This window comes from Triticum urartu, chromosome 3A (genome assembly GCF_056163025.1).
Source record: "Triticum urartu cultivar PI428250 chromosome 3A, HENAU_Tu73, whole genome shotgun sequence".
Lineage (NCBI taxonomy): Eukaryota > Viridiplantae > Streptophyta > Magnoliopsida > Poales > Poaceae > Triticum > Triticum urartu.
Genome location: NC_141875.1, coordinates 273647660 through 273673243, shown reverse-complemented (window position 1 = coordinate 273673243; position 25584 = coordinate 273647660). Strand labels below are relative to the sequence as shown.

At 44.9% G+C, this 25584-nt stretch overlaps 1 protein-coding gene across 1 annotated transcript; it reads left to right on the top strand.

The window, feature by feature from the left end:
• The first annotated feature begins 977 nt into the window (after nucleotides 1-977).
• On the top strand, nucleotides 978-25265 carry LOC147979439 (uncharacterized). The gene is made up of 9 exons (XM_087515204.1): nucleotides 978-1276; nucleotides 1535-1693; nucleotides 21091-21415; nucleotides 21719-22042; nucleotides 22261-22276; nucleotides 22572-22750; nucleotides 22955-23420; nucleotides 23616-23695; nucleotides 25131-25265. Exons 1-9 carry the CDS (start codon nucleotides 978-980, stop codon nucleotides 25263-25265), a joined length of 1983 nt encoding a protein of 660 aa, XP_087371330.1.
• Nucleotides 25266-25584: the final 319 nt, after the last annotated feature.

The window sequence follows — 25584 nt, the reverse complement described above, 5'->3', positions numbered from 1 at the left end:
CCTTGTGTATTTAATTGTAGTAATAAAAGAACTAAATAAAAATTTGACTATTAGGTAGTTATTAGGATAAAATCATCTTTCTGCAAAAATAAACCCTCAAGCCTTCCTTTGTTGTACTATGCATATACATGTAGGTCTGCTTTATTATTACTCATGTGTAACTTGCCAATACATTCCAAGTATTGACCTATATGGCTGCAACGTCTCATGTTGCAGGATATTCAGACAAAGAGTAAGGTACCATTAGGGTCGCGAGGCTGCACTCAGCATCGCCAGTGGGCTATGATGGGACTCATCGTTATTTCCTGATACTTTCCGCTGTTTGATTGAATAAAGCTAGCCAGCTGCTATGTAGATTGTTTTATTTTATATATTCTAGACCATACGATATAATAAATGATGAACTTGCTATTCTGGTATTCATCTATATTGTGTGTGTGCTAGCGAGTTCGATCCACGGACTAGCACGGTAAGCATAGAGACTCAAATCCTTCAAGGTTTGATCGTTACAGATTGTATCAAAGCAGTGTGTTGACTGTAGGACGTGACCCTAGAAAATGGATTAGAAAAGCCATAGGAGTGAAAATTATTTTATCAACTAGTTATACTTCTTGTTGTTTATTAGTTAACCCCCTCAAGTATCTTGAACAGTTAAATAGGAACTAGTGCTGAGACCACCATTCATGCTTGTTTTATATTGCAACGTTGTCATGTTAGCGTATCTAATTATGCCCACTTTCATGGTAGGAAGATACTAGATTGTTTGCTTGATTGGTAGTTGTTTGTTAAATTGCTTAGTGTCGAAATTAGTTGAGTATATATATAATATTATAATATTGTTTGTTGTTTGTTTGTTGGTATTATTCGTTGTTGTGTTTTGTTGACTTAATCATATTATGCATATGGGTAGAATATATTTATATATACATAGCTTTTGGCCCTATTATATCTATAACTCATCTATGCTTGCCCACCAGATGCCGTCGAGGCGTTATACTAGACGCACTTCTGCAGGAGGAGACAACAATGGCAATGAAGTACCCCCGTACATCCAGCAGGTTATTGAGAGACAGGCTCAGTTGATCCAGTTGCTTGCTCAGAACCAGAACAACAACAATCCTCCGCCATCGCCACCAGTGGATATGCTTACCAGGTTCTTGAGGTTGAATCCTCAGAGGTTCTACAGTTCCCCTGAACCTATTGTGGCTGATGATTGGCTCCGTGCAGTCAATAGGAACCTGGAGACGGTTGGATGCACAGATGCAGAGAGGGTGAGGTTTGCCTCACATTTGCTGGAGGGTCCTGCCGCAGCTTGGTGGGACAACTACTTGGTCACTTATCCCATTGCTAGTATCACTTGGGTACAGTTTCAGGATGCTTTCCGTGCTGCACGTGTGTCTACTGGAGCTATGAGTCTAAAAAAGAAGGAGTTTCGTAGTTTGTGCCAGGGAGGTCGCACTATTAATGCTTATGTGGAGGAATTTAATAACCTTCCATGCTATGCTCCTAATGATGTTAACACTGATGCAACTAGGCAGGAGAAATTCTTGGAGGGCCTAAATGATGACTTGAGCCTTCAATTGATAGTGGCCACTTTTAGGAATTGTCAGGATTTGATTGATAAGGCTATTGAGCTGGAGGGAAAGCAACAGGACATAGAGAATCGCAAGAGGAAGTACAACAACAATAACAGGTATAATTCAGGACCACAACAGAAGCCACACACTTCATATCATGGTAATGGAGGTAATGGGCATAATCATCATGGAGGGAATGGCCAGAACCATAATGGCCACCATGTGGGGACCCCGACTCATAAGTCGTGATCACCGAATGCACGTGTATAGTGATCCCAGAGATCAATGCTCACTGAACACACAGAAGCTGAATAACAAGAGTCTTACATCCATACATACCGTATTACACAAGTAGGACCATTATGGTCAAGTCTTGAGTATAACATCGCAGCGGAAATCTTCATCGATAACTTGGAACCATGCCATCTGCCTTAACCCTACAGGCATTCTGACTGGGAAGCGTCCTATCTTGCATGTTCGTCACCGAAGTATTCTTCATCATATCCTGTTCTTTCACGTCTGGCCAATAAAATAACCAGTGGCAAGCCAATGAGTACTTTGAATGTACTCGCAAGCAACCCATGTTTTGGTTCAAGGTACAAAAATGCTTGATATAGGTAAATTTTTGCGGAAAGCTAGTTTTCGAGTGCAATGACATGTTCAACAACTCGTAAGACATGCATCAGGGGAATTCAAGTAACCATAAGGACAGGTTACAGATATCAACATAAATAGAGTGGGCACCAACCCAACTTAATCATGTCAAGTCCTCTGACTTGACCCGAGTAGTGGTATCATCATGTAAGGAGTGGGCACCAACCCAACTCAATCATGTCAAGTCCTTTGACTTGACCCGAGTAGTTCTTCCCACACACACACTGGTTAAAACACAAGTGGACGTAGCCCAAGAGCGGTTACCCAACTGTCCTTGACTGTGGACACGGCTATTCGAATAGGTTTTACACTCTGCAGAGGTTGCACACTTTACCCACAAGATCCGGGGAACTTTCGTGTCATCCACGACCCGCGGTACCTCAAGTACCCGGGGTAAGCACCCGATCACTATCTTTCCCTAGACGATACTAACAAGGAGTCCACTCGTTGTTCCGTATCCTCACGATGTACATCATACGAGACTCACTCGAGATCGTAACATCCGAGAGGGGACACAACGGTGTATCCAGTGCCCTGTGAAAACAGTCATGGCCGCTCTACCTGGCACGACCCCGTCCCGAGAGAGCGCACCAACAACTCTCCCGTCACTAGTAATGCGGGCTCCAAGCTAGTATAGGCCTAGGTAATCAATAATGCCCTTTCCCATATAAGGGTAGAGTGGTTGCGCATGTAAGGTTGGAATAACGGTCGCAACTTAAACCAATCCTTTTTCGAAAACAACACACACACTTGCCTCGGTACACCACTTCATCATCAAGTGGCTACCCAACTCATCATCTCCCTCGGGCATAAGTGGCACCCGACGGGGTTTTCGAAAAGTCCTTTGAAAATACTTTGCCTCATCACTATGCATATTCCTGTCCCTTTTTGCGTAGCAACTACTTAGCATCCTATCTACTCCCACCGGCATAACCCTCATAAGAAGGTAAGGTCATGCACAATGCAGGTATCAACGAGGAAGTATCAAAGGCAATCCACCAAAGTGGTTACCCTCTCATCATGATTCCGATGCAAAAATAGTAAAGTGCTATATGAAATGCATAAAAAGGGGTTTCTTAGTCATGGTCAAAGGGTTGCTTGCCTGTTTTAACAAAGTCTTCGAGGTCTTCAAATATCTCTGGTCCAACTCTAAGCATTTCGTCTACTTCGTCAACTATCGTCGAAAGCAACCACAATAAGCAACACAACAAGGTAGAAAATAAAAGTGCTCCAAAAATATCGATTTGACTTTTCTAGGATACCTCTGGTCACATGAGGAATGACCAAAGTGATTTCATTGGAAGTGGGTCAATGGATATTTCTAAACATTTCGACATGATGGAATCAAGGGGTTTATGGAATTGCAAGAAGTGTACAGAAACATATTTTTGAAAAATGAGCAAGGGCACCCATTTAACAAAGGATGATTTTAGAAGCATCTAGGAATTGGTTTCACTGGATTTGGAGTTGAAATGATTTTCCTATGAATTTGCAAAGTTGACAAATATGAAAAAATAGACCATTATTTGAGGTGATACTGAAAGTGCTTTATATCGACTAGAGGGGGGGTGAATAGGCGATTTTTATGAAAGTCTTCAAAACATGAGAGTTATGAAGACAAACAGTACAGATATGCCTATCACTTAAGCAGCGGAAGTTAGATTACACTAGGCAAGCCATGGTCAAGTATTCAATAGAGTGAAAGCACAGTGACAAGTAGCTGCAGTGTAATAAGGATCAGGTAGGAAGAAGTGATGAAGCCAATCAAATCATACAGTTATGTTGTGAAGACAAAAGATAGAGCAAGCATGCAATGGCTTCACAATGAATAGCAGTAAGTTGAAGGGAAGTGAAGATGAAACCAGTGACACGTTGAAGACAATGATTTGTTGGACCAGTTCCAGTTGCTGTGACAACTATACATCTGGTTGGAGCGGCTAGGTATTTAAACCAAAGGACACACAGTCCCGGACACCCAGTCCTGAACACGCAGCTCAGGACACCCAGTCCTCACCGTTTTCTCCTTGAGCTAAGGTCACACAGACCTTGCCCAATCACTCTGGTAAGTCTTCAAGGTAGACTCCCAAACCTTCATAGACTTCGTTCACCGGAAATCCACAATTTCTCTTGGATGCTCAGAACGCGACGCCTAACCGTCTGGAGGATGCACAATCCTCAAGTGTAATAAGTCTTCAGATCACTCAGACAAGAAGACTTAAGTGATGCCCAATTTACTCTGGCTCTGGGTGGTTAGGGCTTTTCTCCTCGCAAGGAATTTTCTCTCAAAGGCTTCGAGGTGGGTTGCTCTCAAACGACAAAAGCCGTGCACTGAAATCTGAGCAGCCAACCATTTAAGGTTGAAGGGGGTGGACTATTTATAGCCACTGGGCAACCCGACCTGATTTGTCCGAAATGACCCTGGGTCACTAAGGAACTGACACGTGTTCCAACGGTCAGATTTCGAACTCGCATGGCAACTTTACTTGGGCTGCAAGTAAAGCTGACTTGTCCGACTCTGGACAAGATTTGCTCTCATAGTCTTCGCTCGAAGACATAGGATTTGAATTAGGCATCACTTCAGTCATTCTGACTGGTTCTCTTGGACCCCACTTAACAGTACGGTGGTTCCTATGACACAACAGAAATGAAATAAAACTTCGAAGGATCTAAGTCTTCGAGTTCCATAAGCTTCATAGGGAGTCTTCTCTTGTCATTGTCTTCAATATGAATATCTTCATAAACCACCATTGTCTTCAATGTCTTCGTACATTTTTAGGGGTCATCTCTGGTAGTGAAACCGAATCAATGAGGGACTTCTACCTGTGTTATCCTGCAATTCTCATAAACACATTAGTCCCTCAACAAGGTTTGTCGTCAATACTCCAAAACCAACTAGGGGTGGCACTAGATGCACTTACAATCTCCCCCTTTTTGGTGATTGATGACAAACTAGTTGAAGTTTTCAACGGGGAACATAATTTGTGAAATTGTAAAGGAATTGTCTTCATAAGTTGCAAGGGCTCCCCCTGAAGATGTGCATATAAGTAATTTGCTTCTTGAATGCAAATGCACATGGCAGGTTGTACTTGTGGAGATCCACTTCAACTTATGATGACAATCCACTATGCATGTAAGAGTAAACGAAGATAATGACATGCATGATGGAAAATGGACGTCTGCAAAATGATCTAAGTGCGGAATTTATTGTCGCACATGCAGAATTTATCTTCGCATAACAGAGTGACAAACAGGTAGCAGACGACCATCAGTTCTAAGTGTTACAACTCAAAGAAGCAAATGTAGCAAAAACGGGAGTTGTAAGCACGAAGTAAAGTGTAGCAAAATATAAAGGCACCCGCCCATAGTGACCCGCTTGAAGACTATAAACATCATATGCTTCTCCCCCTTTTGTCAGTGATGACCAAAAAGGTTTGAAGACATAGAGTTTTCTACGCGTTCCCAGGCGCAGCAGGGTCGGTGGAGGTGTTTGGCGGTGCAGACGAGCTTGGTGCAGATTCGACGCGCGCTGAAAGAGGTGGAGGTGAAGTAGCATCGTCTTCTTCTTCAATGATTCGTGCAGTCACTGTGGCAGCAGAAGAAGAGAACTCCGAATCTTCAAGTGATGGAGTGCGGCGCAGCATAGCTCTTCGAGGAGGCGTGGAGTCAAATTTGAAGCGCTCTGTGAAGCCATCCTCTTGCAGTTCAGCTTCAGGACACATCATTGTGAGGCCTTTCCAAGTGCGGCGACAGGTTTCGTGTGCAACAAATGCATTCTTGGTTGCCAGATTTCTGATGCGATTGACGTCTTCCATGATGCTTCTCATCTGCCTCTTGAGCCAGTCGTGATGCCTATCTTGCTTTTGGTGAAGAGCCACAAGAAGCTCTCGGTCATTGAGGGCACGAGCGCGCTTCTTGGGTCTCTGAGCAGCTGTGCTGTCAGTGGCTTCGGTGGATGCAGGTGCACGTGTGGTGCCAGCCAGCGGACACTCTGGAGATGGCTTCAACACCTTCAACATTCTGAGTGAAGCTCTGGTGTTCTGCATTCTGAAGACTTAATGGTTGCTTGGCAGGCTCAGGATATATTGCTTCAGCAGAGGTGTCCACATCTGGCAAGAAGATTCGATGGTTGCGGGCTGAGGGCTGATATGAAATTGCAGAGTGAAGCTTGATCAGCCTCATAACCCAAGGAGCATAAAACTTCAAGCCAAGGAGATTGGAGCCGGATGCTGCAAGTTGGCGTATAAAGAAATCCTGGGCATTGAAGCATTTGCCATGCAGAATACAGAAGATGAGAGTCTTCATTGCACCCTCAACCTTGGCATGTGGAGAGTGTCCCTTAACGGGCCATAGAGTCCGCCTGATGATGTGATATATGGTTCTGGGCAGGTACTCTAAGTCTTCAACGAAGAACTCAGTTGGATAGGGTGCATCATGAGGCAATGGCTTCATCATTGAGAGCATCTGACTCATATTTGGCTCAGGCCGCTGGAATATGCTCTCAATTGCTTCAGCATGGAGTTGGCAGTCTTCTTCGAAGAATTCGCCAGGAGTGGGAAGGCCGATAAGCTCAATGATATCGAAAGCATTAGCTTCATGATGGACATTGCCGGTCATCCACTCCAGGACCCAAGTCTTCGGATATCTGTTGTAGCCTTTGATATGAAGGGTGGCATAGAATTGAAGCAGAAGCTCTTCATTCCAGTGTTCTTCATCTGTGATAAACGGCAGCAGACCCACTTGCTTGAAGCAATCCAGTGCTTCTTCCAGGCCAGGCAGACCAGCAACAGCTTCAACCTCAAGGCGCTTGTGAGGAAAGATGCGGCCTTGGTTGTATAGGATGCATGAATAATAACTGCGCTGTTGATAGCTCGAGAACCTATCGGATACAATCCGTTCCCTTGAATAAGGGTTCTTGGAGCTGTTGAAAAACGTGTTATCTGCCCTGAAGCTATTGATGTTGAAGGAACCAGGAGCCGATGCAGGACCTGGGAACCTTAGGAGTCATGGGATCGGCTTCTGGACCTGAGGCCGGTGCGCAACATGATAGTTGAATTGGGGACCGGCAGCAGAATCAGGCACAGAAGTGTCAGGAGCAATAGCTTCAGTGTCTTCTGAAGCTGTTGTAGGGGAGGGCTCCACATTGGCTTCGGTGTTGGTGGTGGCAGCCTCAACATTTTCAGTCTCCAAATGTGTAGTAGGAGGTACAACCTCAGGCACGTTCTCCTGGAGAACTGCTTCTTGTTGGAGCGGTGGAGTTGGAGCTTGTGGTTCTTCTTCATTCTCGTCGGCTGATGCAGCCGGAATGTCTTCAACAGGATCTTGAGGCATTGGTCCCTTGCGAAGCCTGCGGAATGCAGACGACGCCGTTGGAGTCGGAGTGGGCTGGGCCTCAGTGTCTTCCTCTTGTGGGCGATCTGCCCACGACGCATCTTGTGCAATTGGCGTCAATGGACGACCAATGCTGATCAATTCGCTTGACTCAAGCTGAGGAAGGGCTGCATCATCTTGTACATTGTCGTCGGGACCAATGTCTTCAACAGCGTTGGGGTCGGCTGCTGGAATGTCTTCAGCTTCAGGAGCCTCTGTGGGAGCAGGCTCATGAACTGTCAGCTGACGTTCGGCGTCAGGATAGAGGACGGAGAGGGGTTCAACTATCAAGGGCTCTGTGGGAGCAGCCCGAGCTTTCTTGATCTTGCGCTTCTTCTTGGTGGGGTCAGAAGGAGAGGCTTCAGAGTGTTTCCTTTTCCTAGCTTCAGCCTCTGCAGTCCGTGTCTTCTTGAGCTCTGAGGCGGTTGACCGACTCTTTGGCTTCGAGCCAGTTATTGCAGTGGGGAAGACAATCGGTACAGCTTCTGACCTTGGTGCCTCGGGTTCAGCGGTGGCAGTCTTCCTCTTCTTCTTCGCGGCCATCCTGGGGTCGATGCCGGGACGCCCAAGTGCCTTGCGCTTCTCGGCCTCGTTGTAGGCCTGCACGCAGTGATCAGCCAGAGTCTTCATTCGCTCTCGCGAGCCTTGAGCTTCGGCACGCTTCTTCAAAAAGTTCTCCTTCAGCTCGTGCAACATGATCTTGAAGTTTTTCACTTCTTGCACGCTGAGCTTGGCCACGTGCTTCTTGAACTGAGCCTTTTCAAAATCAATTTTCTGCTTCAGTTCAACAATGTGCTGGGCTATTGCAAGTTCTGAAGCAATTGTGCCTTGAAAGGCGACGCTGAGGCCTATGGGCAGCTGCAGATCTTTGAAGCTTATGTTTGGTGATGCAAACCATTCATCGATGAAGTTGTGGATGATGGCGACATCAAACAGAGGCAGGTTGTTGAAGATTTCAGCCTCCTCCTTGCTCTTGATGAGCTGCTCAAGAGCATCATCTCCAAGATCTTCATCGCTTGATAGATCAATGGTTTCGCTGCGCAGAATGGCAACAACTGTGAGCTCTTTGCCTGTGTGTGGCTGAGGCTTCTTGGCTTCTTGAGGCTTGGAGACTCGTGATAAGTCTTCAGACTGCACACTGGCTTCAGGAGGTGCAGTTGCCAATGGCTTCGCTCTTGAGATTTTGGGAGAAGCGGCTGGCTTTGAAGCTTTTGGCTTCTTCGTCTGCTTTGGCTTCGGTGCAGCAGGAGCGTCATCAGACTCAATGTCTGCTGGAGGGTCATTCACGGCAGTCCCTTGGACTAGAATGCGAGTGATGAGGCCTGCAAGATTGGCATACGGACCGATGATATTGGGTTCGGCGTCGCGTGTGCCATCCGCCCTTGGCGCAGATGGACTAGGGTTGAAGTCTAACCCTAGCTTCTTCTTGTTCTGCTTCGCAGAGTTCTGAGCAAACTGAATGTTGCGCTTGAACAGATTGTCATCGCGACACCATAGGAGTGATGAAGGATGTGCTTCAGCTGGCTGCGGTCCTCGGACCATGCATGGATAGAAGCCTTGAGCAATGGCTTCGTCTTTGGACCTGGGTATGAGATTTTTATATAGCACGTCTCCCCACGGTCTCTTGATGGCGCATTTCTCCGCATACTCCTGAGTGATGAAGCGGTAGAGGAACCATTGCTCTGCCCAATATCTTCGAATCCATTGGATTCGTGTCTTGCGCTGACCATAGTTTTCTTCAGGGTCTGTTTTGTACATCTCTGCCAGTTCATCAGGCAGATCTTTTGATGTTTCCCCACGTCGCTGTCTGCCTCCCTTCCTTGCTGCTGTTTCTGAAGCCATAAATCTTAACTTGGAAGGCTTCAAGATATTCAAAGGCTTCAAAGGTTTTCTTTTGCTTGACCAACAAGAACTGGCTTCAGGAGAGTTGATGTGATGCTGTAAGAATTCTGCAAATGAATGCAGACTATGAGAACCAAAGGATTCTCCCACGGACATGTACCTGTGACAGCATTAAGGTGCGAGGGAAGGGGAAGAGGTCATATGCATTCTCAGAAGATTTTGAAGATAAATTGGTTTAGAAGACATTGACCTCAGCATGTGAAGACATTCACTCAAGCACAAGTGAATATTCTAGGTAGGTTATGAGATGCAGATTGAGAGAGATCTAACTTGTGAGAGCAGAAACTTCTTATGGCAGAAAGTGACTGAACTATAGGATCAAAAGAGGCTGTAAAAAGAGAATTTATTTACCACACTTGGAACTGCTAGACGAAGTGGGAGATGAGGCCGAGCAGTTCGATCCTCCGTGCCCTAACTTGGCGACGGAAGACACCTACGTCGATGGCGGAGAGAACAATGTCCGCGGTCGGCGTGAAAACGGCGTCGGAGAGGTTGCGGCAGTGAAGCGCTTCGTTGCCGGCGTCGTCGAGAGCTAGCGATGGCGCTAGGGTTCGTGTGAGCGAGGGTGGAAGAAGAGATAATGACCACAGTGAATTGGGTATTTATAGGGACAGAGGCGGCACTGCGCTATTACATAGGTGCCCCTGGCGATTCGCATTTGAATTGCACGTGTCCACCATGCGGAATATCGGGGGCAGTTCCATATCCCATGCACGCCTGGATTGTCGGGTGGTCGTTCCTACTTCTCCGGTTTTCTTGTGGATGAATGAGCATTGAAAATGGTTTTAAAGTTTGTCTCTTTGTCTTCTGCTGACAGGACGCAGAGAAGACATTCGACAGTTTCAATAGAATGCATATGACTTGGAGAGATAGAGTTTGAGATAGAAAGCATAGAGAGGTTAGGGTCCGATCACATTCACTTAGTTCAAAAGATTCAAACAAGAAGACATAGCTATAAGTGAATGCTGTAGAGGACAGAACACTAGTACATGTATATCTATATAATCAACGTAGTGAAGATAATCATGAAGACATATTGAGATTGAAGCCAAAGCAAATGTGAAGACATTGCAAGGTAACGCCATGAGTGAAAACACTTCCAAATGGAACATTTGGTGGTGGCGTTACCCACCATATAGGAAGTATTAGACTCAGACACGGCGCACAATTATCATGGCGCTCTGAAGTCAATTTCCACGTTAATGTATTCACACTTAGAATGCATGTCTTCATGAATTAAAGATATACGTTACTTCGTGTGTTGCACATCTAAGTCATCAATATGCATAAGTGTTAGGATGTGTGCCTGATCACAGGACATTTGAGGATCCCAAGATATTTAGCTCACACCGTAACTTGCAAAATCTCTTCTCATCCAAGGGCTTGGTGAAGATATCTGCCAATTGCTCTTCAGTGTTGATGTGTATGATATCTATATCTTCCTTCACAACATGATCTCTGAGAAAATGATGACGAATTTCAATGTGCTTTGTCTTCGAGTGCTGAACTGCGTTGTTGGCGATCTTGATGGCGCTTTCGTTGTCGCAGTAAAGAGGCACTTGCTTCAGATGAATGCCATAGTACTTGAGAGTTTGATTCATCCACAGAAGCTGAGCGCAGCAAGATCCAGCAGCAATGTATTCAGATTCAGCAGTGGAGAGAGATACACAGTTCTGCTTCTTTGAAGACCAACATACAAGTGATCGTCCCAGAAAGTGGCATGTGCCTGATGTAGACTTCCGATCAACCTTGTCACCAGCATAATCAGCATCCGAGAATCCAACCAGATCAAACTCTGAGCCCTTTGGATACCATAATCCCAGAGTTGGGGTGTGAGCCAAATATCGAAGAATTCGCTTCACAGCTAAGTGATGCGACTCCTTTGGTGCCGCTTGGAATCGAGCACACATGCAAACACTAAGCATAATATCTGGCCTAGATGCACATAAATAAAGCAAAGAACCAATCATGGAGCGGTATACCTTTTGATCGAACTCTTTACCATTGTCGTCGGGACCCAGATGATGTTTGGCTGGCATTGGTGCTGTGAAGCCTTTGCAGTCTTGCATACCGAACTTCTTCAGGCACTCTTTAAGATATTTCTCTTGTGATATGAAGATGCCATTGCGTTGTTGCCGTATTTGAAGACCGAGGAAGAACTTCAGCTCCCCCATCATGGACATCTGATATTGCTCTTGCATCATATAGCCAAACTCTTCACTGTACTTCTGACTGGTGCAGCCGAAGATAATGTCATCCACATATATTTGGCACACGAACAGTTCACCATCATATGTCTTCGTGAAGAGAGTGGGATCTAGGGAACCAGGTATGAAGCCTTTGCTCTTCAGGAAGTATTTAAGTGTATCATACCAGGCCCGAGGGGCTTGTTTGAGGCCATATAGTGCCTTATTGAGCTTGTATACCATGTCAGGATGTTTTGGATCTTCAAACCCTGGTGGTTGTGCAACATATACTTCTTCTTCAATATTTCCATTGAGAAAAGCACTCTTCACATCCATTTGATACAGAATTATGTTGTTATGATTTGCATAAGCCAGCAGAATGCGTATGGCTTCAAGTCTAGCCACAGGAGCAAAGGTTTCATCGAAGTCAATGCCTTCCACTTGAGTATATCCTTGAGCAACGAGGCAAGCTTTGTTTCTGATGATCTGACCATGCTCATCTTGCTTGTTGCGGTATATCCATTTCGTGCCTATTATGTTATGCTTCTGTGGATCAGGACGCTTAACCAGTTCCCATACATTGTTTAGCTCAAACTGTTGAAGCTCTTCTTGCATAGCTTGAATCCATTCAGGTTCCATAAAGGCTTCTTCAACTTTCTTGGGTTCTGAAATTGAGACGAATGCGAAGTGCCCACAGAAATTTGCCAGTTGAGTTGCCCTTGAACGAGTGAGGGGACCAGGTGCATTGATGCTGTCAATTATTCTGTCAATCTGCACTTCATTGGCTACCCGAGGATGTATAGGGCGAAGACTTTGCTCTTGCTGATCTGTGTTGTCGTTGGGAGGAATATCTTCAGGCTGAGCATTGTCTTCATGCGGATCAGGTGCTGAGATGATAAGTTCTTCTTCATGATGAGCTTCAGAAGGTACAATTTCTCCAGTTCCCATAAGCTTGATTGATTCACTAGCTGGAACTTCATCTAGCACATTTGGTAGTTGCTCTCTTTGTGATCCATTGGTTTCATCGAACCGCACATCCACTGTTTCAACCACTTTGTAGTGGAAGAGATTGAAGACTCTTTAGGAGTGCGAATCCTTTCCATATCCAAGCATGAAGCCCTCATGTGCTTTTGGTGCAAACTTTGAGGTGTGGTGCGGGTCCTTGATCCAGCATCTTGCGCCAAATACTCTGAAGTAACTGACATTTGGCTTGTTGCCAGTTAGGAGTTCATAAGATGTCTTGTTCAGAAGCTTGTGAAGATAAACACGGTTGATTGTATGGCATGCAGTGTCAATGGCATCAGGCCAGAATTTTCTTGGAGTCTTGTATTCATCTAGCATTGTTCTGGCCATCTCGATGAGTGTTCTGTTCTTGCGGACGACGCCATTCTGCTGTGGCGTGTATGGGGCTGAGAATTCATGTGTGATGCCCATAGTATCAAGATATGTATCAAGGCCAGTGTTTTTGAATTCAGTGTCATTGTCACTTCTGATGTGCTTTATCTTGGCGCCATAATTGTTCATAGCTCGATTGGCGAAGCGTCTGAAGACATCCTGCACTTCAGTCTTGTAAAGAATTATGTGCACCCAAGTATATCTGGAATAATCATCAATAATGACGAAGCCATAGAGGCAAGCAGTAGTGGAAAAAGTTGAGTAGTGAGTGGGACCAAAAAGGTCCATATGAAGCAGTTCGAAGGGTCGAGTAGTGGTCATGATTGTCTTCGAAGGATGTTTTGCCCTTGTCATCTTCCCTGCTTCACAGGCACCGCATAAGTGATCTTTCTTGAACTTGACGCCCTCGATGCCTATGACATGCTTCTTCTTTGCAAGGGTGTGAAGGTTCCTCATGCCAGCATGCCCAAGCCTTCGATGCCAAAGCCAGCATTCTGAAGCCTTTGCAAGAAGACATACTGCAAGCTGTGGCCCTGCTGATAAATCTACCACATACAAATCATCTTTCCGATACCCTTCAAACACTAGAGATTTGTCAGATTCCATTAGTACCAGGCAACGATATTTTCCAAATATTACAATCATGTTCAAATCGCAAAGCATTGAGACAGCCATTAAGTTGAAGCCAAGGGATTCAACAAGCATGACTTTATCCATGTGTTGATCCTTTGAGATTGCAACTCTACCTAGACCCAATACCTTACTTTTACCAGTGTCAGCAAATGTGATGTGGCTCTTGTCAGATGGACGTAAGGTTGAGTCCATAAGAAGGCTTCTTTTGCCAGTCATGTGATTTGTACACCCACTGTCAATAATCCATTCTGAAGACGCTGGTGTCGTACCCTACAGTGCAGTTGGGGGATAGGCTTCACGAAGAGAATTGTGAAGCAAAAACATTTGACGAACCAGTGGGTTATGAAAACTTAGATCCAGGTTAGGACTAATAGGGAGAGTAGCATGTGATTCAGGAACGAAATACATAGTGATGCCATTCAGGCATTTGATCTTGCGCCCCACAGGATTTTTAAGGTCCCCAGCAATAGAGTCAGAAGATTTTGGTTTTCTGCTGGAGACCTTTCCCTGCAAAAGAGAGTTAAGCTTTCTTAACCACCCACATCTTCAAGCGTGGTTTAGAAGCAATAAGTCTAAGTGCAGCATCTGACAATTTTGGCTTTGGAGCCCTAGCAAACAGTCTAGCAGGTGGACAATAGTACTCATAAGAATAGGTAGAATAGTTCTTGGTCATATGAACATGGCGGTTTGATGAACCGCTCTCATATTCATATGCCTGAGTATGGTTTCCCTGCAAAACATTTGCGTTAGTGTGACTCAGGTGAGTCCTCTGTCTGTATGAAGCTTTTGATCTGTGGTTTGTCTTCTTCATGTGAGGTGTCATGAAGACATTCACAGGAAGATTCTCCAGACACGTTTTCGGAACCCAGATCTTCTTCATAGGCGGTCCATTCCTGCAGTTAGTACCAATGTACCTGGAAAATACTTCACCATTCTGATTCTTAAACAGTTTATAGTTTGCATCAAAGGATTCATCAATGATAATGGGGTTAGTACAAGTGAAGCCAGATAGATTGGATGGATCTGATGAGGATTCCTTTACAGCAACCCATGTGGTTTTGGGGTACTGCTCAGGTTTCCAGTAAGAGCCATCTGCATTAATTTTCCTCACGAACCCAACACCCTCTTTCCTAGGGTTTCGGTTCAGAATCTGCTTCTTGAGGACATCACATAATGTCTAATGTCCTTTGAGACTTTTGTACATCCCTGTTTCAAGCAATGTCTTCAACCTAGCATTCTCATCAGCAATAGCAGTGGTATCCCCAGCAGAGGGGTTAGTTACCACTTCAATAGTTGAAGATATTGCAACAGCAGTAGCAGTGGAACATTCAGCAACAGAAGTAGCATTATCACGCTCAATGCATTTAAGGCATGGTGGTTCAAATCCTTCCTGAGCGGAACTGATCTGTTTGGCACGGAGTGACTCGTTTTCCTTTTGAAGGTCTTCATGAGCCGCTCTCAATTTTTCAAGATCTTGCTTCCTTTGAAGATAATCATAGGAAAGCTTTTCATGAGTAGTTGAGAGAGTATCATGACGATCTTCAAGTTCCTGATACTTAACGTGAAGATTTTCTATGTCTTCAATTAAGGATTCATATCGAGTCATTTCAGCACCCAAGAGATCATCGCTTCTGTCTAACAGTTTTTGAATATGTTCCATGGCTTTCTGTTGTTCAGTTGCAATTTTAGCAAGTGTTTTGTAGCTGGGCTTTGAATCACAATCAGAATCATCGTCACTGGATGTTTGATAGTGGGAAGTGCGTGTGTTTACCTTGGCACCGCGTGCCATGAAGCAGTAGGTAGGAGTGGAGTCGTCCTTGTCACTTGCATTGGTGTTGGTGATGAAGTCATTGTCTTCAGTGTTGAAGATGGACTTGGCGACGTATGCTGTAGCCAGACTCGCAATGCCAGAATCAGACTCCTCCTCAGACTCCACTTCTGCCTCCTCAGAAGCAGACTCCTCCTCTGAGTCCATTTCCTTGCCAACAAACGCACGTGCCTTGCCAGATGAGCTCTTCTTGTGTGATGAAGACTTTGAGGAAGACTTGGAAGAAGACTTTGAGTATTTCTTCTTCTTCTTGTCGTCAGAATCATATTCCTTGCTCTTCTTCTTCTTTCTGTTCTCATTGTCCCACTGTGGACATTCAGAGATGAAGTGTCCAGTTTTCTTGCACTTGTGACATGTTTTCTTCTTGTAGTCATGAGCAGATGCTTCATCATTCCTTGAGCTTGATCGTGAAGACTTTCTGAAGCCTTTCTTCTTGGTGAATTTCTGGAACTTCTTCACTAGCATTGCAAGTTCCCTTCCAATGTCTTTAGGATCATCAGAACTGCTGTCAGATTCTTCTTCAGATGAGGAAATAGCTTTTGCCTTCAAGGCACGAGTTCGCCCATAGTTTGGACCGTAGATATCTCTTTTCTCAGAAAGCTGAAACTCATGTGTGTTGAGCCTCTCAAGTATGTCAGACGGATCGAGTGTCTTGAAATCAGGACGTTCTTGAATCATCAGGGCTAGGATGTCAAATGAACTATCAAGTGATCTCAGCAGCGTCTTGACGATTTCATGTTTGGTGATCTCAGTGGCGCCGAGGGCTTGAAGCTCATTTGTGATGTCAGTGAGCCGGTCAAATGTGTGCTGGACATTCTCATTGTCATTTCTCTTGAAGCGGTTGAAGAGGTTGCGAAGAACACTGATTCTCTGATCTCTCTGGGTTGAGATGCCTTCATTGACCTTGGAGAGCCAGTCCCAGACAAGCTTGGATGTCTTCAAGGCACTCACACGGCCGTACTGTCCCTTGGTCAGATGACCACAGATGATATTCTTGGCAGTAGAGTCCAGTTGAGTGAACTTCTTGACATCAGCAGCAGTGACACCTTCTCCAGCCTTGGGAACGCCGTTTTCGACGACATACCATAGGTCGACGTCAATGGCTTCAAGATGCATGCGCATCTTATTCTTCCAGTAGGGATATTCAGTTCCATCGAAGACGGGGCACGCAGCGGAGACTTTGATTATCCCTGCAGTAGACATAGCTAAAACTCCAAGTGGTTAAACCGAATCACACAGAACAAGGGAGCACCTCGCTCTGATACCAATTGAAAGTGCTTTATATCGACTAGAGGGGGGTGAATAGGCGATTTTTATGGAAGTCTTCAAAACGTGAGAGTTATGAAGACAAACAGTACAGATATGCCTATCACTTAAGCAGCGGAAGTTAGATTACACTAGGCAAGCCATGGTCAAGTATTCAATAGAGTGAAAGCACAGTGACAAGTAGCTGCAGTGTAATAAGGATCAGGTACGAAGAAGTTATGAAGCCAATCAAATCATACAGTTATGTTGTGAAGACAAAAGATAGAGCAAGCATGCAATGGCTTCACAATGAATAGCAGTAAGTTGAAGGGAAGTGAAGATGAAACCAGTGACACGTTGAAGACAATGATTTGTTGGACCAGTTCCAGTTGCTGTGACAACTATACGTCTGGTTGGATCGGCTAGGTATTTAAACCAAAGGACACACAGTCCCAGACACCCAGTCCTGAACACGCAGCTCAGGACACCCAGTCCTCACCGTTTTCTCCTTGAGCTAAGGTCACACAGACCTCGCCCAATCACTCTGGTAAGTCTTCAAGGTAGACTCCCAAACCTTCACAGACTTCGTTCACCGGCAATCCACAATTTCTCTTGGATGCTCAGAACGCGACGCCTAACCGTCTGGAGGATGCACAGTCCTCAAGTGTAATAAGTCTTCAGATCACTCAGACAAGAAGACTTAAGTGATGCCCAATTTACTCTGGCTCTGGGTGGTTAGGGCTTTTCTCCTCACTAGGAATTTTCTCTCAAAGGCTTCGAGGTGGGTTGATCTCAAACGACAAAAGCCGTGCACTGAAATCTGAGCAGCCAACCTTTTAAGGTTGAAGGGGGTGGACTATTTATAGCCACTGGGCAACCCGACCTGATTTGTCCGAAATGACCCTGGGTCACTAAAGAACTGACATGTGTTCCAACGGTCAGATTTCGAACTCGCATGGCAACTTTACTTAGGCTGCAAGTAAAGCTGACTTGTCCGACTCTGGACAAGATTTGCTCTCATAGTCTTCGCTCGAAGACATAGGATTTGAATTAGGCATCACTTCAGTCATTCTGACTGGTTCTCTTGGACCCCACTTAATAGTACGGTGGTTCCTATGACACAACATAAATGAAATAAAACTTCAAAGGATCTAAGTCTTCGAGTTCCATAAGCTTCATAGGGAGTCTTCTCTTGTCATTGTCTTCAATATGAATATCTTCATAAACCACCATTATCTTCAATGTCTTCGTACATTTTTAGGGGTCATCTCTGGTAGTGAAACCGAATCAATGAGGGACTTCTACCTGTGTTATCCTGCAATTCTCACAAACACATTAGTCCCTCAACTAGGTTTGTCGTCAATACTCCAAAACCAACTAGGGGTGGCACTAGATGCACTTACAGATACAGAAAGTATTAGTAAAAATGTTCAAAAACTAAGTTTTGAACTTATAGACATTTAGGATTTTGAATCATGGAATTTGGATCAAAAATGGGCTCTCTGTGATTTTCTGAAGTTCAGCACAGAAATAAGAAAATAGGATTTATTTAATATGTGTGAAGGGAAATGTGCTAGAAAAATGTGCAAAAAGCACCATGTGATAGGGCATGATTTTAGGAACTACTAGAAATTTGAATCATCAAATTTGGACTTAGAATAAATAATCTATGGATTTTTGAAGTTGACTGAAAAAGAAAAAAGGAAATAAGGATTTAACCTTATCCTGCGCGCTGGGCGACAGATAGACCGTGGGCTGGCCCAGTGGCTCGGCCGCACGCGCGCAGGGGCCACGTCGGAGGCGGCTTCCTGGAAGTACGCCAACGCGCAGGGGCAGGCGGAAACAAGCGAAGCCGCTTCCACTTAAACGGGCGGGCCCGCCCGCTAAGTCGCTGACGTGCGGGCCCCAGCGGCAAGTCGTCTTCCTCCTCCCGCGCACGCTCTGTCCGCGAGGAGGAGTGGCTCCCGCCGGCGATCGCCGGGGCTACAGAGCGTCTCCGGTGATGCTCTGCCCACCGGCGTGCTCAGGAGGCCACGTCGCACCCGTCTAGGTGCTTCACGCACGCCGAGGAGGAATGTAGTGGCGACGGTTTGGATGGTGGCGGAGGAGGCCGTCGGCCATCTCTGGCCGTGAGCGCCTGGCCTTCCCGGGGGCGAACGGAGGTGATGGAAGGCCTTGCGGTGGGGGAATGATGGCGTTGGAGTGGCTAGGGGGTGAAAGAGAGCTTGGGTTAGCTCGAATTGAGGCGGAGCCCGACGGCGACGCTCCGGCCATTGCGGTGGATGGAGGGCACGGGGAGAGGAATGGATGGGTCTAGGGGGTCGCTGGGAGGGAGAGAGAGCGAAGGGGCTCCAGAGAGAGGCCTCGGGCGGCCTTATATGGCGAGGCAATGGTGCACCATGGACGGGGCGCACGGGCGGCCGCGGCGATGGCTCTAGTGGCTAAGGAAGCGAGCGAGGAGGGCTCTGCGGCGCTCATGGGGATGGTGCATGGTGTTGGGGAGGTAGAGGAGGAGCGGGGCGAGCTCGGGGGCGGGACCCGTGCTTGAGCAGAGAGTGGCGGAGCTGGGCGGCGCTCTGTCCATGCGTGGGACGGGCAGGGGAGAGAGAGGAAGGTGGGGGCCGGCAGCTTGCCGTGTTGCGGACGCCGAGGTGGTCCTTCTGGCGCGTGGGGGAGAGCCGAGGTCGTCGGAGGCGTTGGGCAGAGAGCGGCTACAGTGCCTGGCCGCACTGTAGCGCGCTCTGGAGCGTGCATTTGGCCTGCCATGGCATAAAAAAGGGGGAAGTGGGCGCGGCCACTTGTGTCCAGTAGTGCTAGGGATTAGTAAAGAAAAGGGGTGGGACATTGGATGCCCTGGTGGCCGCTGGAGTGAGGAGGGAGGTGAGAAAGGGAGAGAAATGGGCTTGTCCAGAGAGAGAAGGAGAGGGTTTCACCCCCAAATAATTGAGCTATGGATTTGCCATTGCTACTGGAGGTGAAAGGGGACTAGGAGGGGATGTGGTAAAAAGTTGAGCTTACCAAGAGTAGTTGAAGGGGTCAAGACAGTGGTTTTTGCAAAATGTCAGAAGGTGTTTGATAATGGTTTGGGCAAGCAAATGAACTCCAATTGCCATGATACTTAACAGGAAGGAAAGACACTTAGAAACAGGGTGTGCCACCAAATTTGAGCTCATTTGGGCAAAGTGGCCAATGTAACTTTGGTAAACCCTAGAAATCAGCAGAAATGGCTTTACCAAGATTTAGTCATGCAAATCAATTCTCCATGATGCACCACTTGGTGTAGTGTCATCATTTGAGGTATGAACATGTCCACAAAAGTTGAGATCAAAAGGAGAAAGTTGCCAATGTAGAGTTGTTCAAATTTGGTTCTGAACAGGAAGGGTTTTGGGGTACTTTGAGCAAGATAACATTCTCTCCAACTTGTGCCATTTGGTCTAGATGAATAATTAGACCATTTGGGCATGTTCACAAGGTTTGAGAACATTTGGACATGTTTGGCAATGTAAAGTTGCTCAAACTTCAAAATGGACAGAAATGGTTTTGAGGAGATTTCATGGGGTTATACTATTCTCCATGACATGATACTTGGCAAGATCATCAAACATGTCATATTTGAGATGATAGAATTTGCTTGGATTTTTATGAAAATATTTCCTGTAGAAATATTTCAAATCCTTGAAATGAGCAGAAATGATTTTGGGAGGTTTTGTCCAATATTTTGAACATGACCATGTGTTGAAACTCTTATATATGGACAATATATGTCCACTAAGTTTCCCTAAATTTTCTCAAATATTTTTGAAACACTAAAATAATTTTTCCCTATTAAAGACCATTTCTGGCCTTAAGAAAAAGCTTTTAAATAAAATAAGAAAATAATTTTTAAAATTATATTTTTGTGGTTTCTGGGTGTCCTATATCTAATAGGAGTCAAATATATTTTTGGAAAGATTTTTACTACCCTTAATTAAGTACTTGTAGTGCAAATCTCAATTCAGGGGTTTTGGAAAACTAAATTTAGAAAATACTTTTTGGCCAAATTATTTTTGTAAGAAAATTCTATAATGTAATATACACATGGCATGATCATTGGTTCAAGAGTTTGGAGCAAGGAGATGAAGCATAGGAGTTGGAGGATTTATTTGATTTTTAGAGCACTTGCAAACAACAGACAAAATCCAAACAAGGAAAGGTCTAAAACACTCAAAAGTTTTTGTCAAACCACACTTTATCATGATTTATTAGCTTAAGTGTTGTGGCATGAAAATCAGGGTGTGACACACCATCATCACAATGGGCACAGGAGTAACAATGGCAATGGTAATGGTAATGGAGGGAATAATAACCAGAGCAACCAGAGTATGCCTGTGCAGAGGGATATTAGCCAGGTTCAGTGTTATAAGTCTAGGCAGATGGGACACTACACCAATGCTTGTCCAGAGAGCAAGAACGGTAATGGGAATTCAGGAGTCAGCAAGCCAAACCCCTTCCAAAAGGGTCATGTCAACCATGTTAATGTTGAGGAGGTCTATAATGAACCTGATGCAGTGATTGGGAAGTTCTTGATTAATTCAGTACTTGCACTTGTTCTTTTTGATACTGGTGCATCACATTCATTTATTTCAAGGGTATTTGTTGATAAACATGGATTTCCAACAAAAACACTTAGTATGCCTATTAGAGTGAGTTCCCCAGGAGCTGAGATGATAGCAGGTGATGGTTGTCATTAGTAGATTTTGTCTATTGGGAAGCATGAGTTTCCTATGGATTTGATTATATTGAAGTCACAAGGTCTGGATATTATTTTGGGTATGGATTGGCTGCAGTTATATAAATGTCGTATTGATTGTGCTAGTCGATCTATTACTCTCAATGCACCAAGAGGGAAGAGGATCAAATATGTATGTAAGTATAAGCATAATCAGGTGCAGGTGAACTCTCTTAAGGGGGGTAGCATAGAAGAGGTGCCAGTTGTGAGGGATTATCGAGATGTGTTTCCAGAGGAGTTGCCGGGTATGCCACCAGACAGAGATATTGAGTTTCTTATTGATTTAATACCGGGCATTGGAACTATTGCAAAGAGACCATATAGAATGCCTCCTCAAGAGTTGGAGGAATTGAAGAAGCAGATAAGAGAATTGCAGGCACAAGGATTTATTCACCCAAGTTCATCACCTTGGGGAGCTCCAGTTTTGTTTGTGGAGAATAAGGATGGGACCTTGAGGATGTGTGTTGATTATCATTCTCTGAATGAGGTAACCATTAAGAATAAGTATCCTTTGCCTATGATAAATGAGCTGTTTGACCAGTTGGAGGGAGCTACTGTGTTTTCTAAGATTGATCTTCGTTCTAGTTATCATCAATTGAAGATTCGTGAGCAAGATATTCCAAAGACCGCTTTTACTATGAGGTATGGGTTGTATGAATATATTGTTATGTCATTTGTATTGACTAACGCTCCTGCATACTTCAGGAATATGATGAACAAGGTGTTTATGGAGTTCTTGGATAAATTTGTGGTTGTTTTCATTGATGATATATTGGTGTTCTCCAAGAATAAGCAAGAGCATGAGGTGCATCTCCGTTTGGTAATGGAGAAACTAAGGGAACATCAGTTGTATGCCAAGTTCAGAAAATGTGAGTTTTGGCTGGATGAGGTAGCATTCCTTGGACATGTTGTGTCACGTAATGGAGTTGCAGTTGATCCATCTAAGGTTGCCACAGTTACAGAGTGGGAGACACCCACGACAGTTGGAGAGATTCGCAGCTTTTTGGGCCTTGCAGGTTATTACAGGAGGTTTATTGAGAACTTTTGCAAGATCACAAAGCCTATGACTGAATTGTTGAAGAAAGAAAAGAAATTTGTTTGGACTGATGAATGTGAAGCCAGCTTTCAGGAGTTGAAGCAGCATTTTGTTACAACACCAGTGTTAACTCTGCCGGATATACATAAGGACTTCCAGGTAAATTGTGATGCTTCTCGTCAAGGACTTGGTAGTGTTTTGATGTAGGAAGGTAAAGTTGTTTCATATGCTTCACGTCAGCTTAAGAATCATGAGCATAGTTATCCTACACATGATTTGGAGTTAGCCTCAGTTGTGCATGCATTGAAAACTTGGAGGCCATATCTTATTGGTAATCATTGTGATATATTTACTGATCATAAGAGCTTGAAGAATATTTTTACTCAGAAGGATTTGAACCTCAGGCAGAGGAGATGGTTGGAGCTTATTAAGGATTCTGATTTCAATGTGCAATATCATCCTGGTAAGGCTAATCTCGTTGCTGATGCATTGAGTCGTAGGAGCCATGCTAATGCAGTTAATATTGATGACATGCCACCGGAGTTATGTGAACAGTTCAGGAATCTCAGGTTGGAGATGGTTCCTAAGGGATATTTAGCAACACTGGAGGTAAAGCCTACTTTTCTTGACAGGATCAGAGAAGCTCAAAAGGATGATAAGGAGATTGCTGAGATAAAAGAGAACATGGTTAAAGGTAAGGCAAAAGGTTTCCATGAGGATGAACATGGAGCCATATGGTTTGAGAAGGGTATTTGTGTACCTCAGGATGCAGATATCAGGAAGTTGATTCTTCATGAGGCGCATGATTCACCTTATTCTATTCACCCAGGTAATAGTAAGATGTATTTGGATTTGAGGGAAAGATTTTGGTGGCCTAGCCTGAAGAGGGAAATTGCTGGATATATTGCAACATGTGATGTGTGCCAAAGAGTTAAAGCAGAACATCAGAGGCCAGCAGGTTTGTTACAACCATTGCCTATACCTGAATGGAAGTGGGATAAGATTGGTATGGATTTCATTACAGGTCTACCCAGGACTCGGTCAGGATATGATTCTATTTGGGTGGTTGTTGATCGTTTGACTAAAGTTGCTCACTCCATCCCGGTAAAGACTACTTATACCAGTGCTCAGCTAGCAAAGATTTATATGTCTAAAATTGGTTGTCTGCATAGAGTTCCAAGGAAGGTAGTGTTTGATAGAGGTACTCATTTCACATCTAAATTTTGGCGTCAGTTGCATGAATCCTTGGGCACCAAGCTGGAGTTCAGCACAACTTTCCATCCACAGACAGATGGGCAGACACAGAGGGTAAATCAGATTTTGGAGGATATGTTGAGAGCTTGTGCTTTGGACTATGGGTCCAGTTGGGATGATAATTTACCTTATGCAAAGTTCTCATGTAATAACAGTTATCAGGCTAGTCTGAAGATGGCTCCATTTGAGGTATTGTATGGTAGAAAGTGCAGGACACCACTAATGTGGGATGAGGTTGGAGAGCGTCAGTTCTTTGGACCAGACTTGATCAGAGATGCTGTTGATTCGTGACAGGCTAAAGATAGCACAGTCCAGGCAGAAGAGTTATGCAGATGCAAAACGTAAGGAGGTGACGTATGAGGTAGGAGACCGTGCATATCTTAGAGTTTCACCACTTCATGGAATTAAGAGGTTTGGAATTAAAGGTTAGTTAGCACCATTCTTTGTGGGGCCTTATAAGATTTTGGAGCGAAGAGGAGAGGTAGCTTATCAGTTGGAGTTACCAGAATCCTTGTCTGCAGTTCATAATGTGTTTCATGTATCTCAGTTGAAGAAGTGACATGCAGAGATGATGGATGTTCCATTGAGGGAAACAATGCCACTTGCGGTAATTCAATTGGAGAGTGATTTGACATATGAGGAGAAACCTGTTAAGATTTTGGAGACAACAGAGAGAGTTACTCGCATCAAGAAAATTAAGTTATGCAAGGTTCAGTGGGATCATCACACAGAGGAAGAAGCTACCTGGGAACGAGAGGAAGATCTGAGGCAGGATCACCCACACCTATTTGCTAGCCAGACCGAATCTCGAGGGCGAGATTCATCTTAAGGGGGGGGGTAGGTTTGTAACATCCCAATTTTCCTAAATTAGGATGTTATTATATCATTCATATGCATATCATATTTTTATTGCATTATTTGTCTTTCTGCAGTATTCGAATCGTTATGCAACTAAGGGCAATTTATTGGAGCGGAGATAACATGACTTCTCCCCTGTTTTTAAAATGTTCATAATGTGAAGAGTATTGTTTCCAGTTCATCTGATATGTTCTAGTAATTTGTAGCCTTTAAAATATTTATTATTCAGTTTTGTTGTTGTCATGTGTGGCCTTCTGCATAAAAACTATTTTCCAAAATTGCATTATTGTTGGAACTAGTGTTCCTGTAGTTTATAGCTATAGGGATATTTTGACTGTGTGTCTAGGTATTTTTATTTAGAATTCATATTGTGTATTTTATTTTATTTATTTTTTTCTACTCCTGTAGTTTTTGTTTAAAAAAACAGAGCCAGCCAACCAACCGGCCCATCGCCATGGCCCAGCCAGCCAGCACAGCAGCAGCACATAGCCGCAGCCCAACCGCCGTTGCCGAAGCGGTACGCGCCGTGCCGCCCATGCCCGACCCGCACCCGATCCACTAGCCGCCTAGAGCAACTGACTACCGGGCCCCGCATCGCTTCCCCCACCCCGAGCACGCTGCCTCCGCGCGCGTGCACGCCGAGGCCGAGCCCGCTCGACCCCGCGCCCCTGGTCCACCTCAAGCGCACCCGACCTGCCGTACGCGAGAAAAACCCCTAGGTGAGACTCCGCAGCTCCTGTCTCGATCCTCTTCGTTGCCGCACGCGCTGTTGGTCAAAAACGGATCTCACCGTCAATCTCGGAGTTCGCCATCGTTCGCCGGTTGATTTCATCGCCGTAGTTCGTTCCTTTGGTTTCCCCACTCGAAGCCGCCGCCGCCGC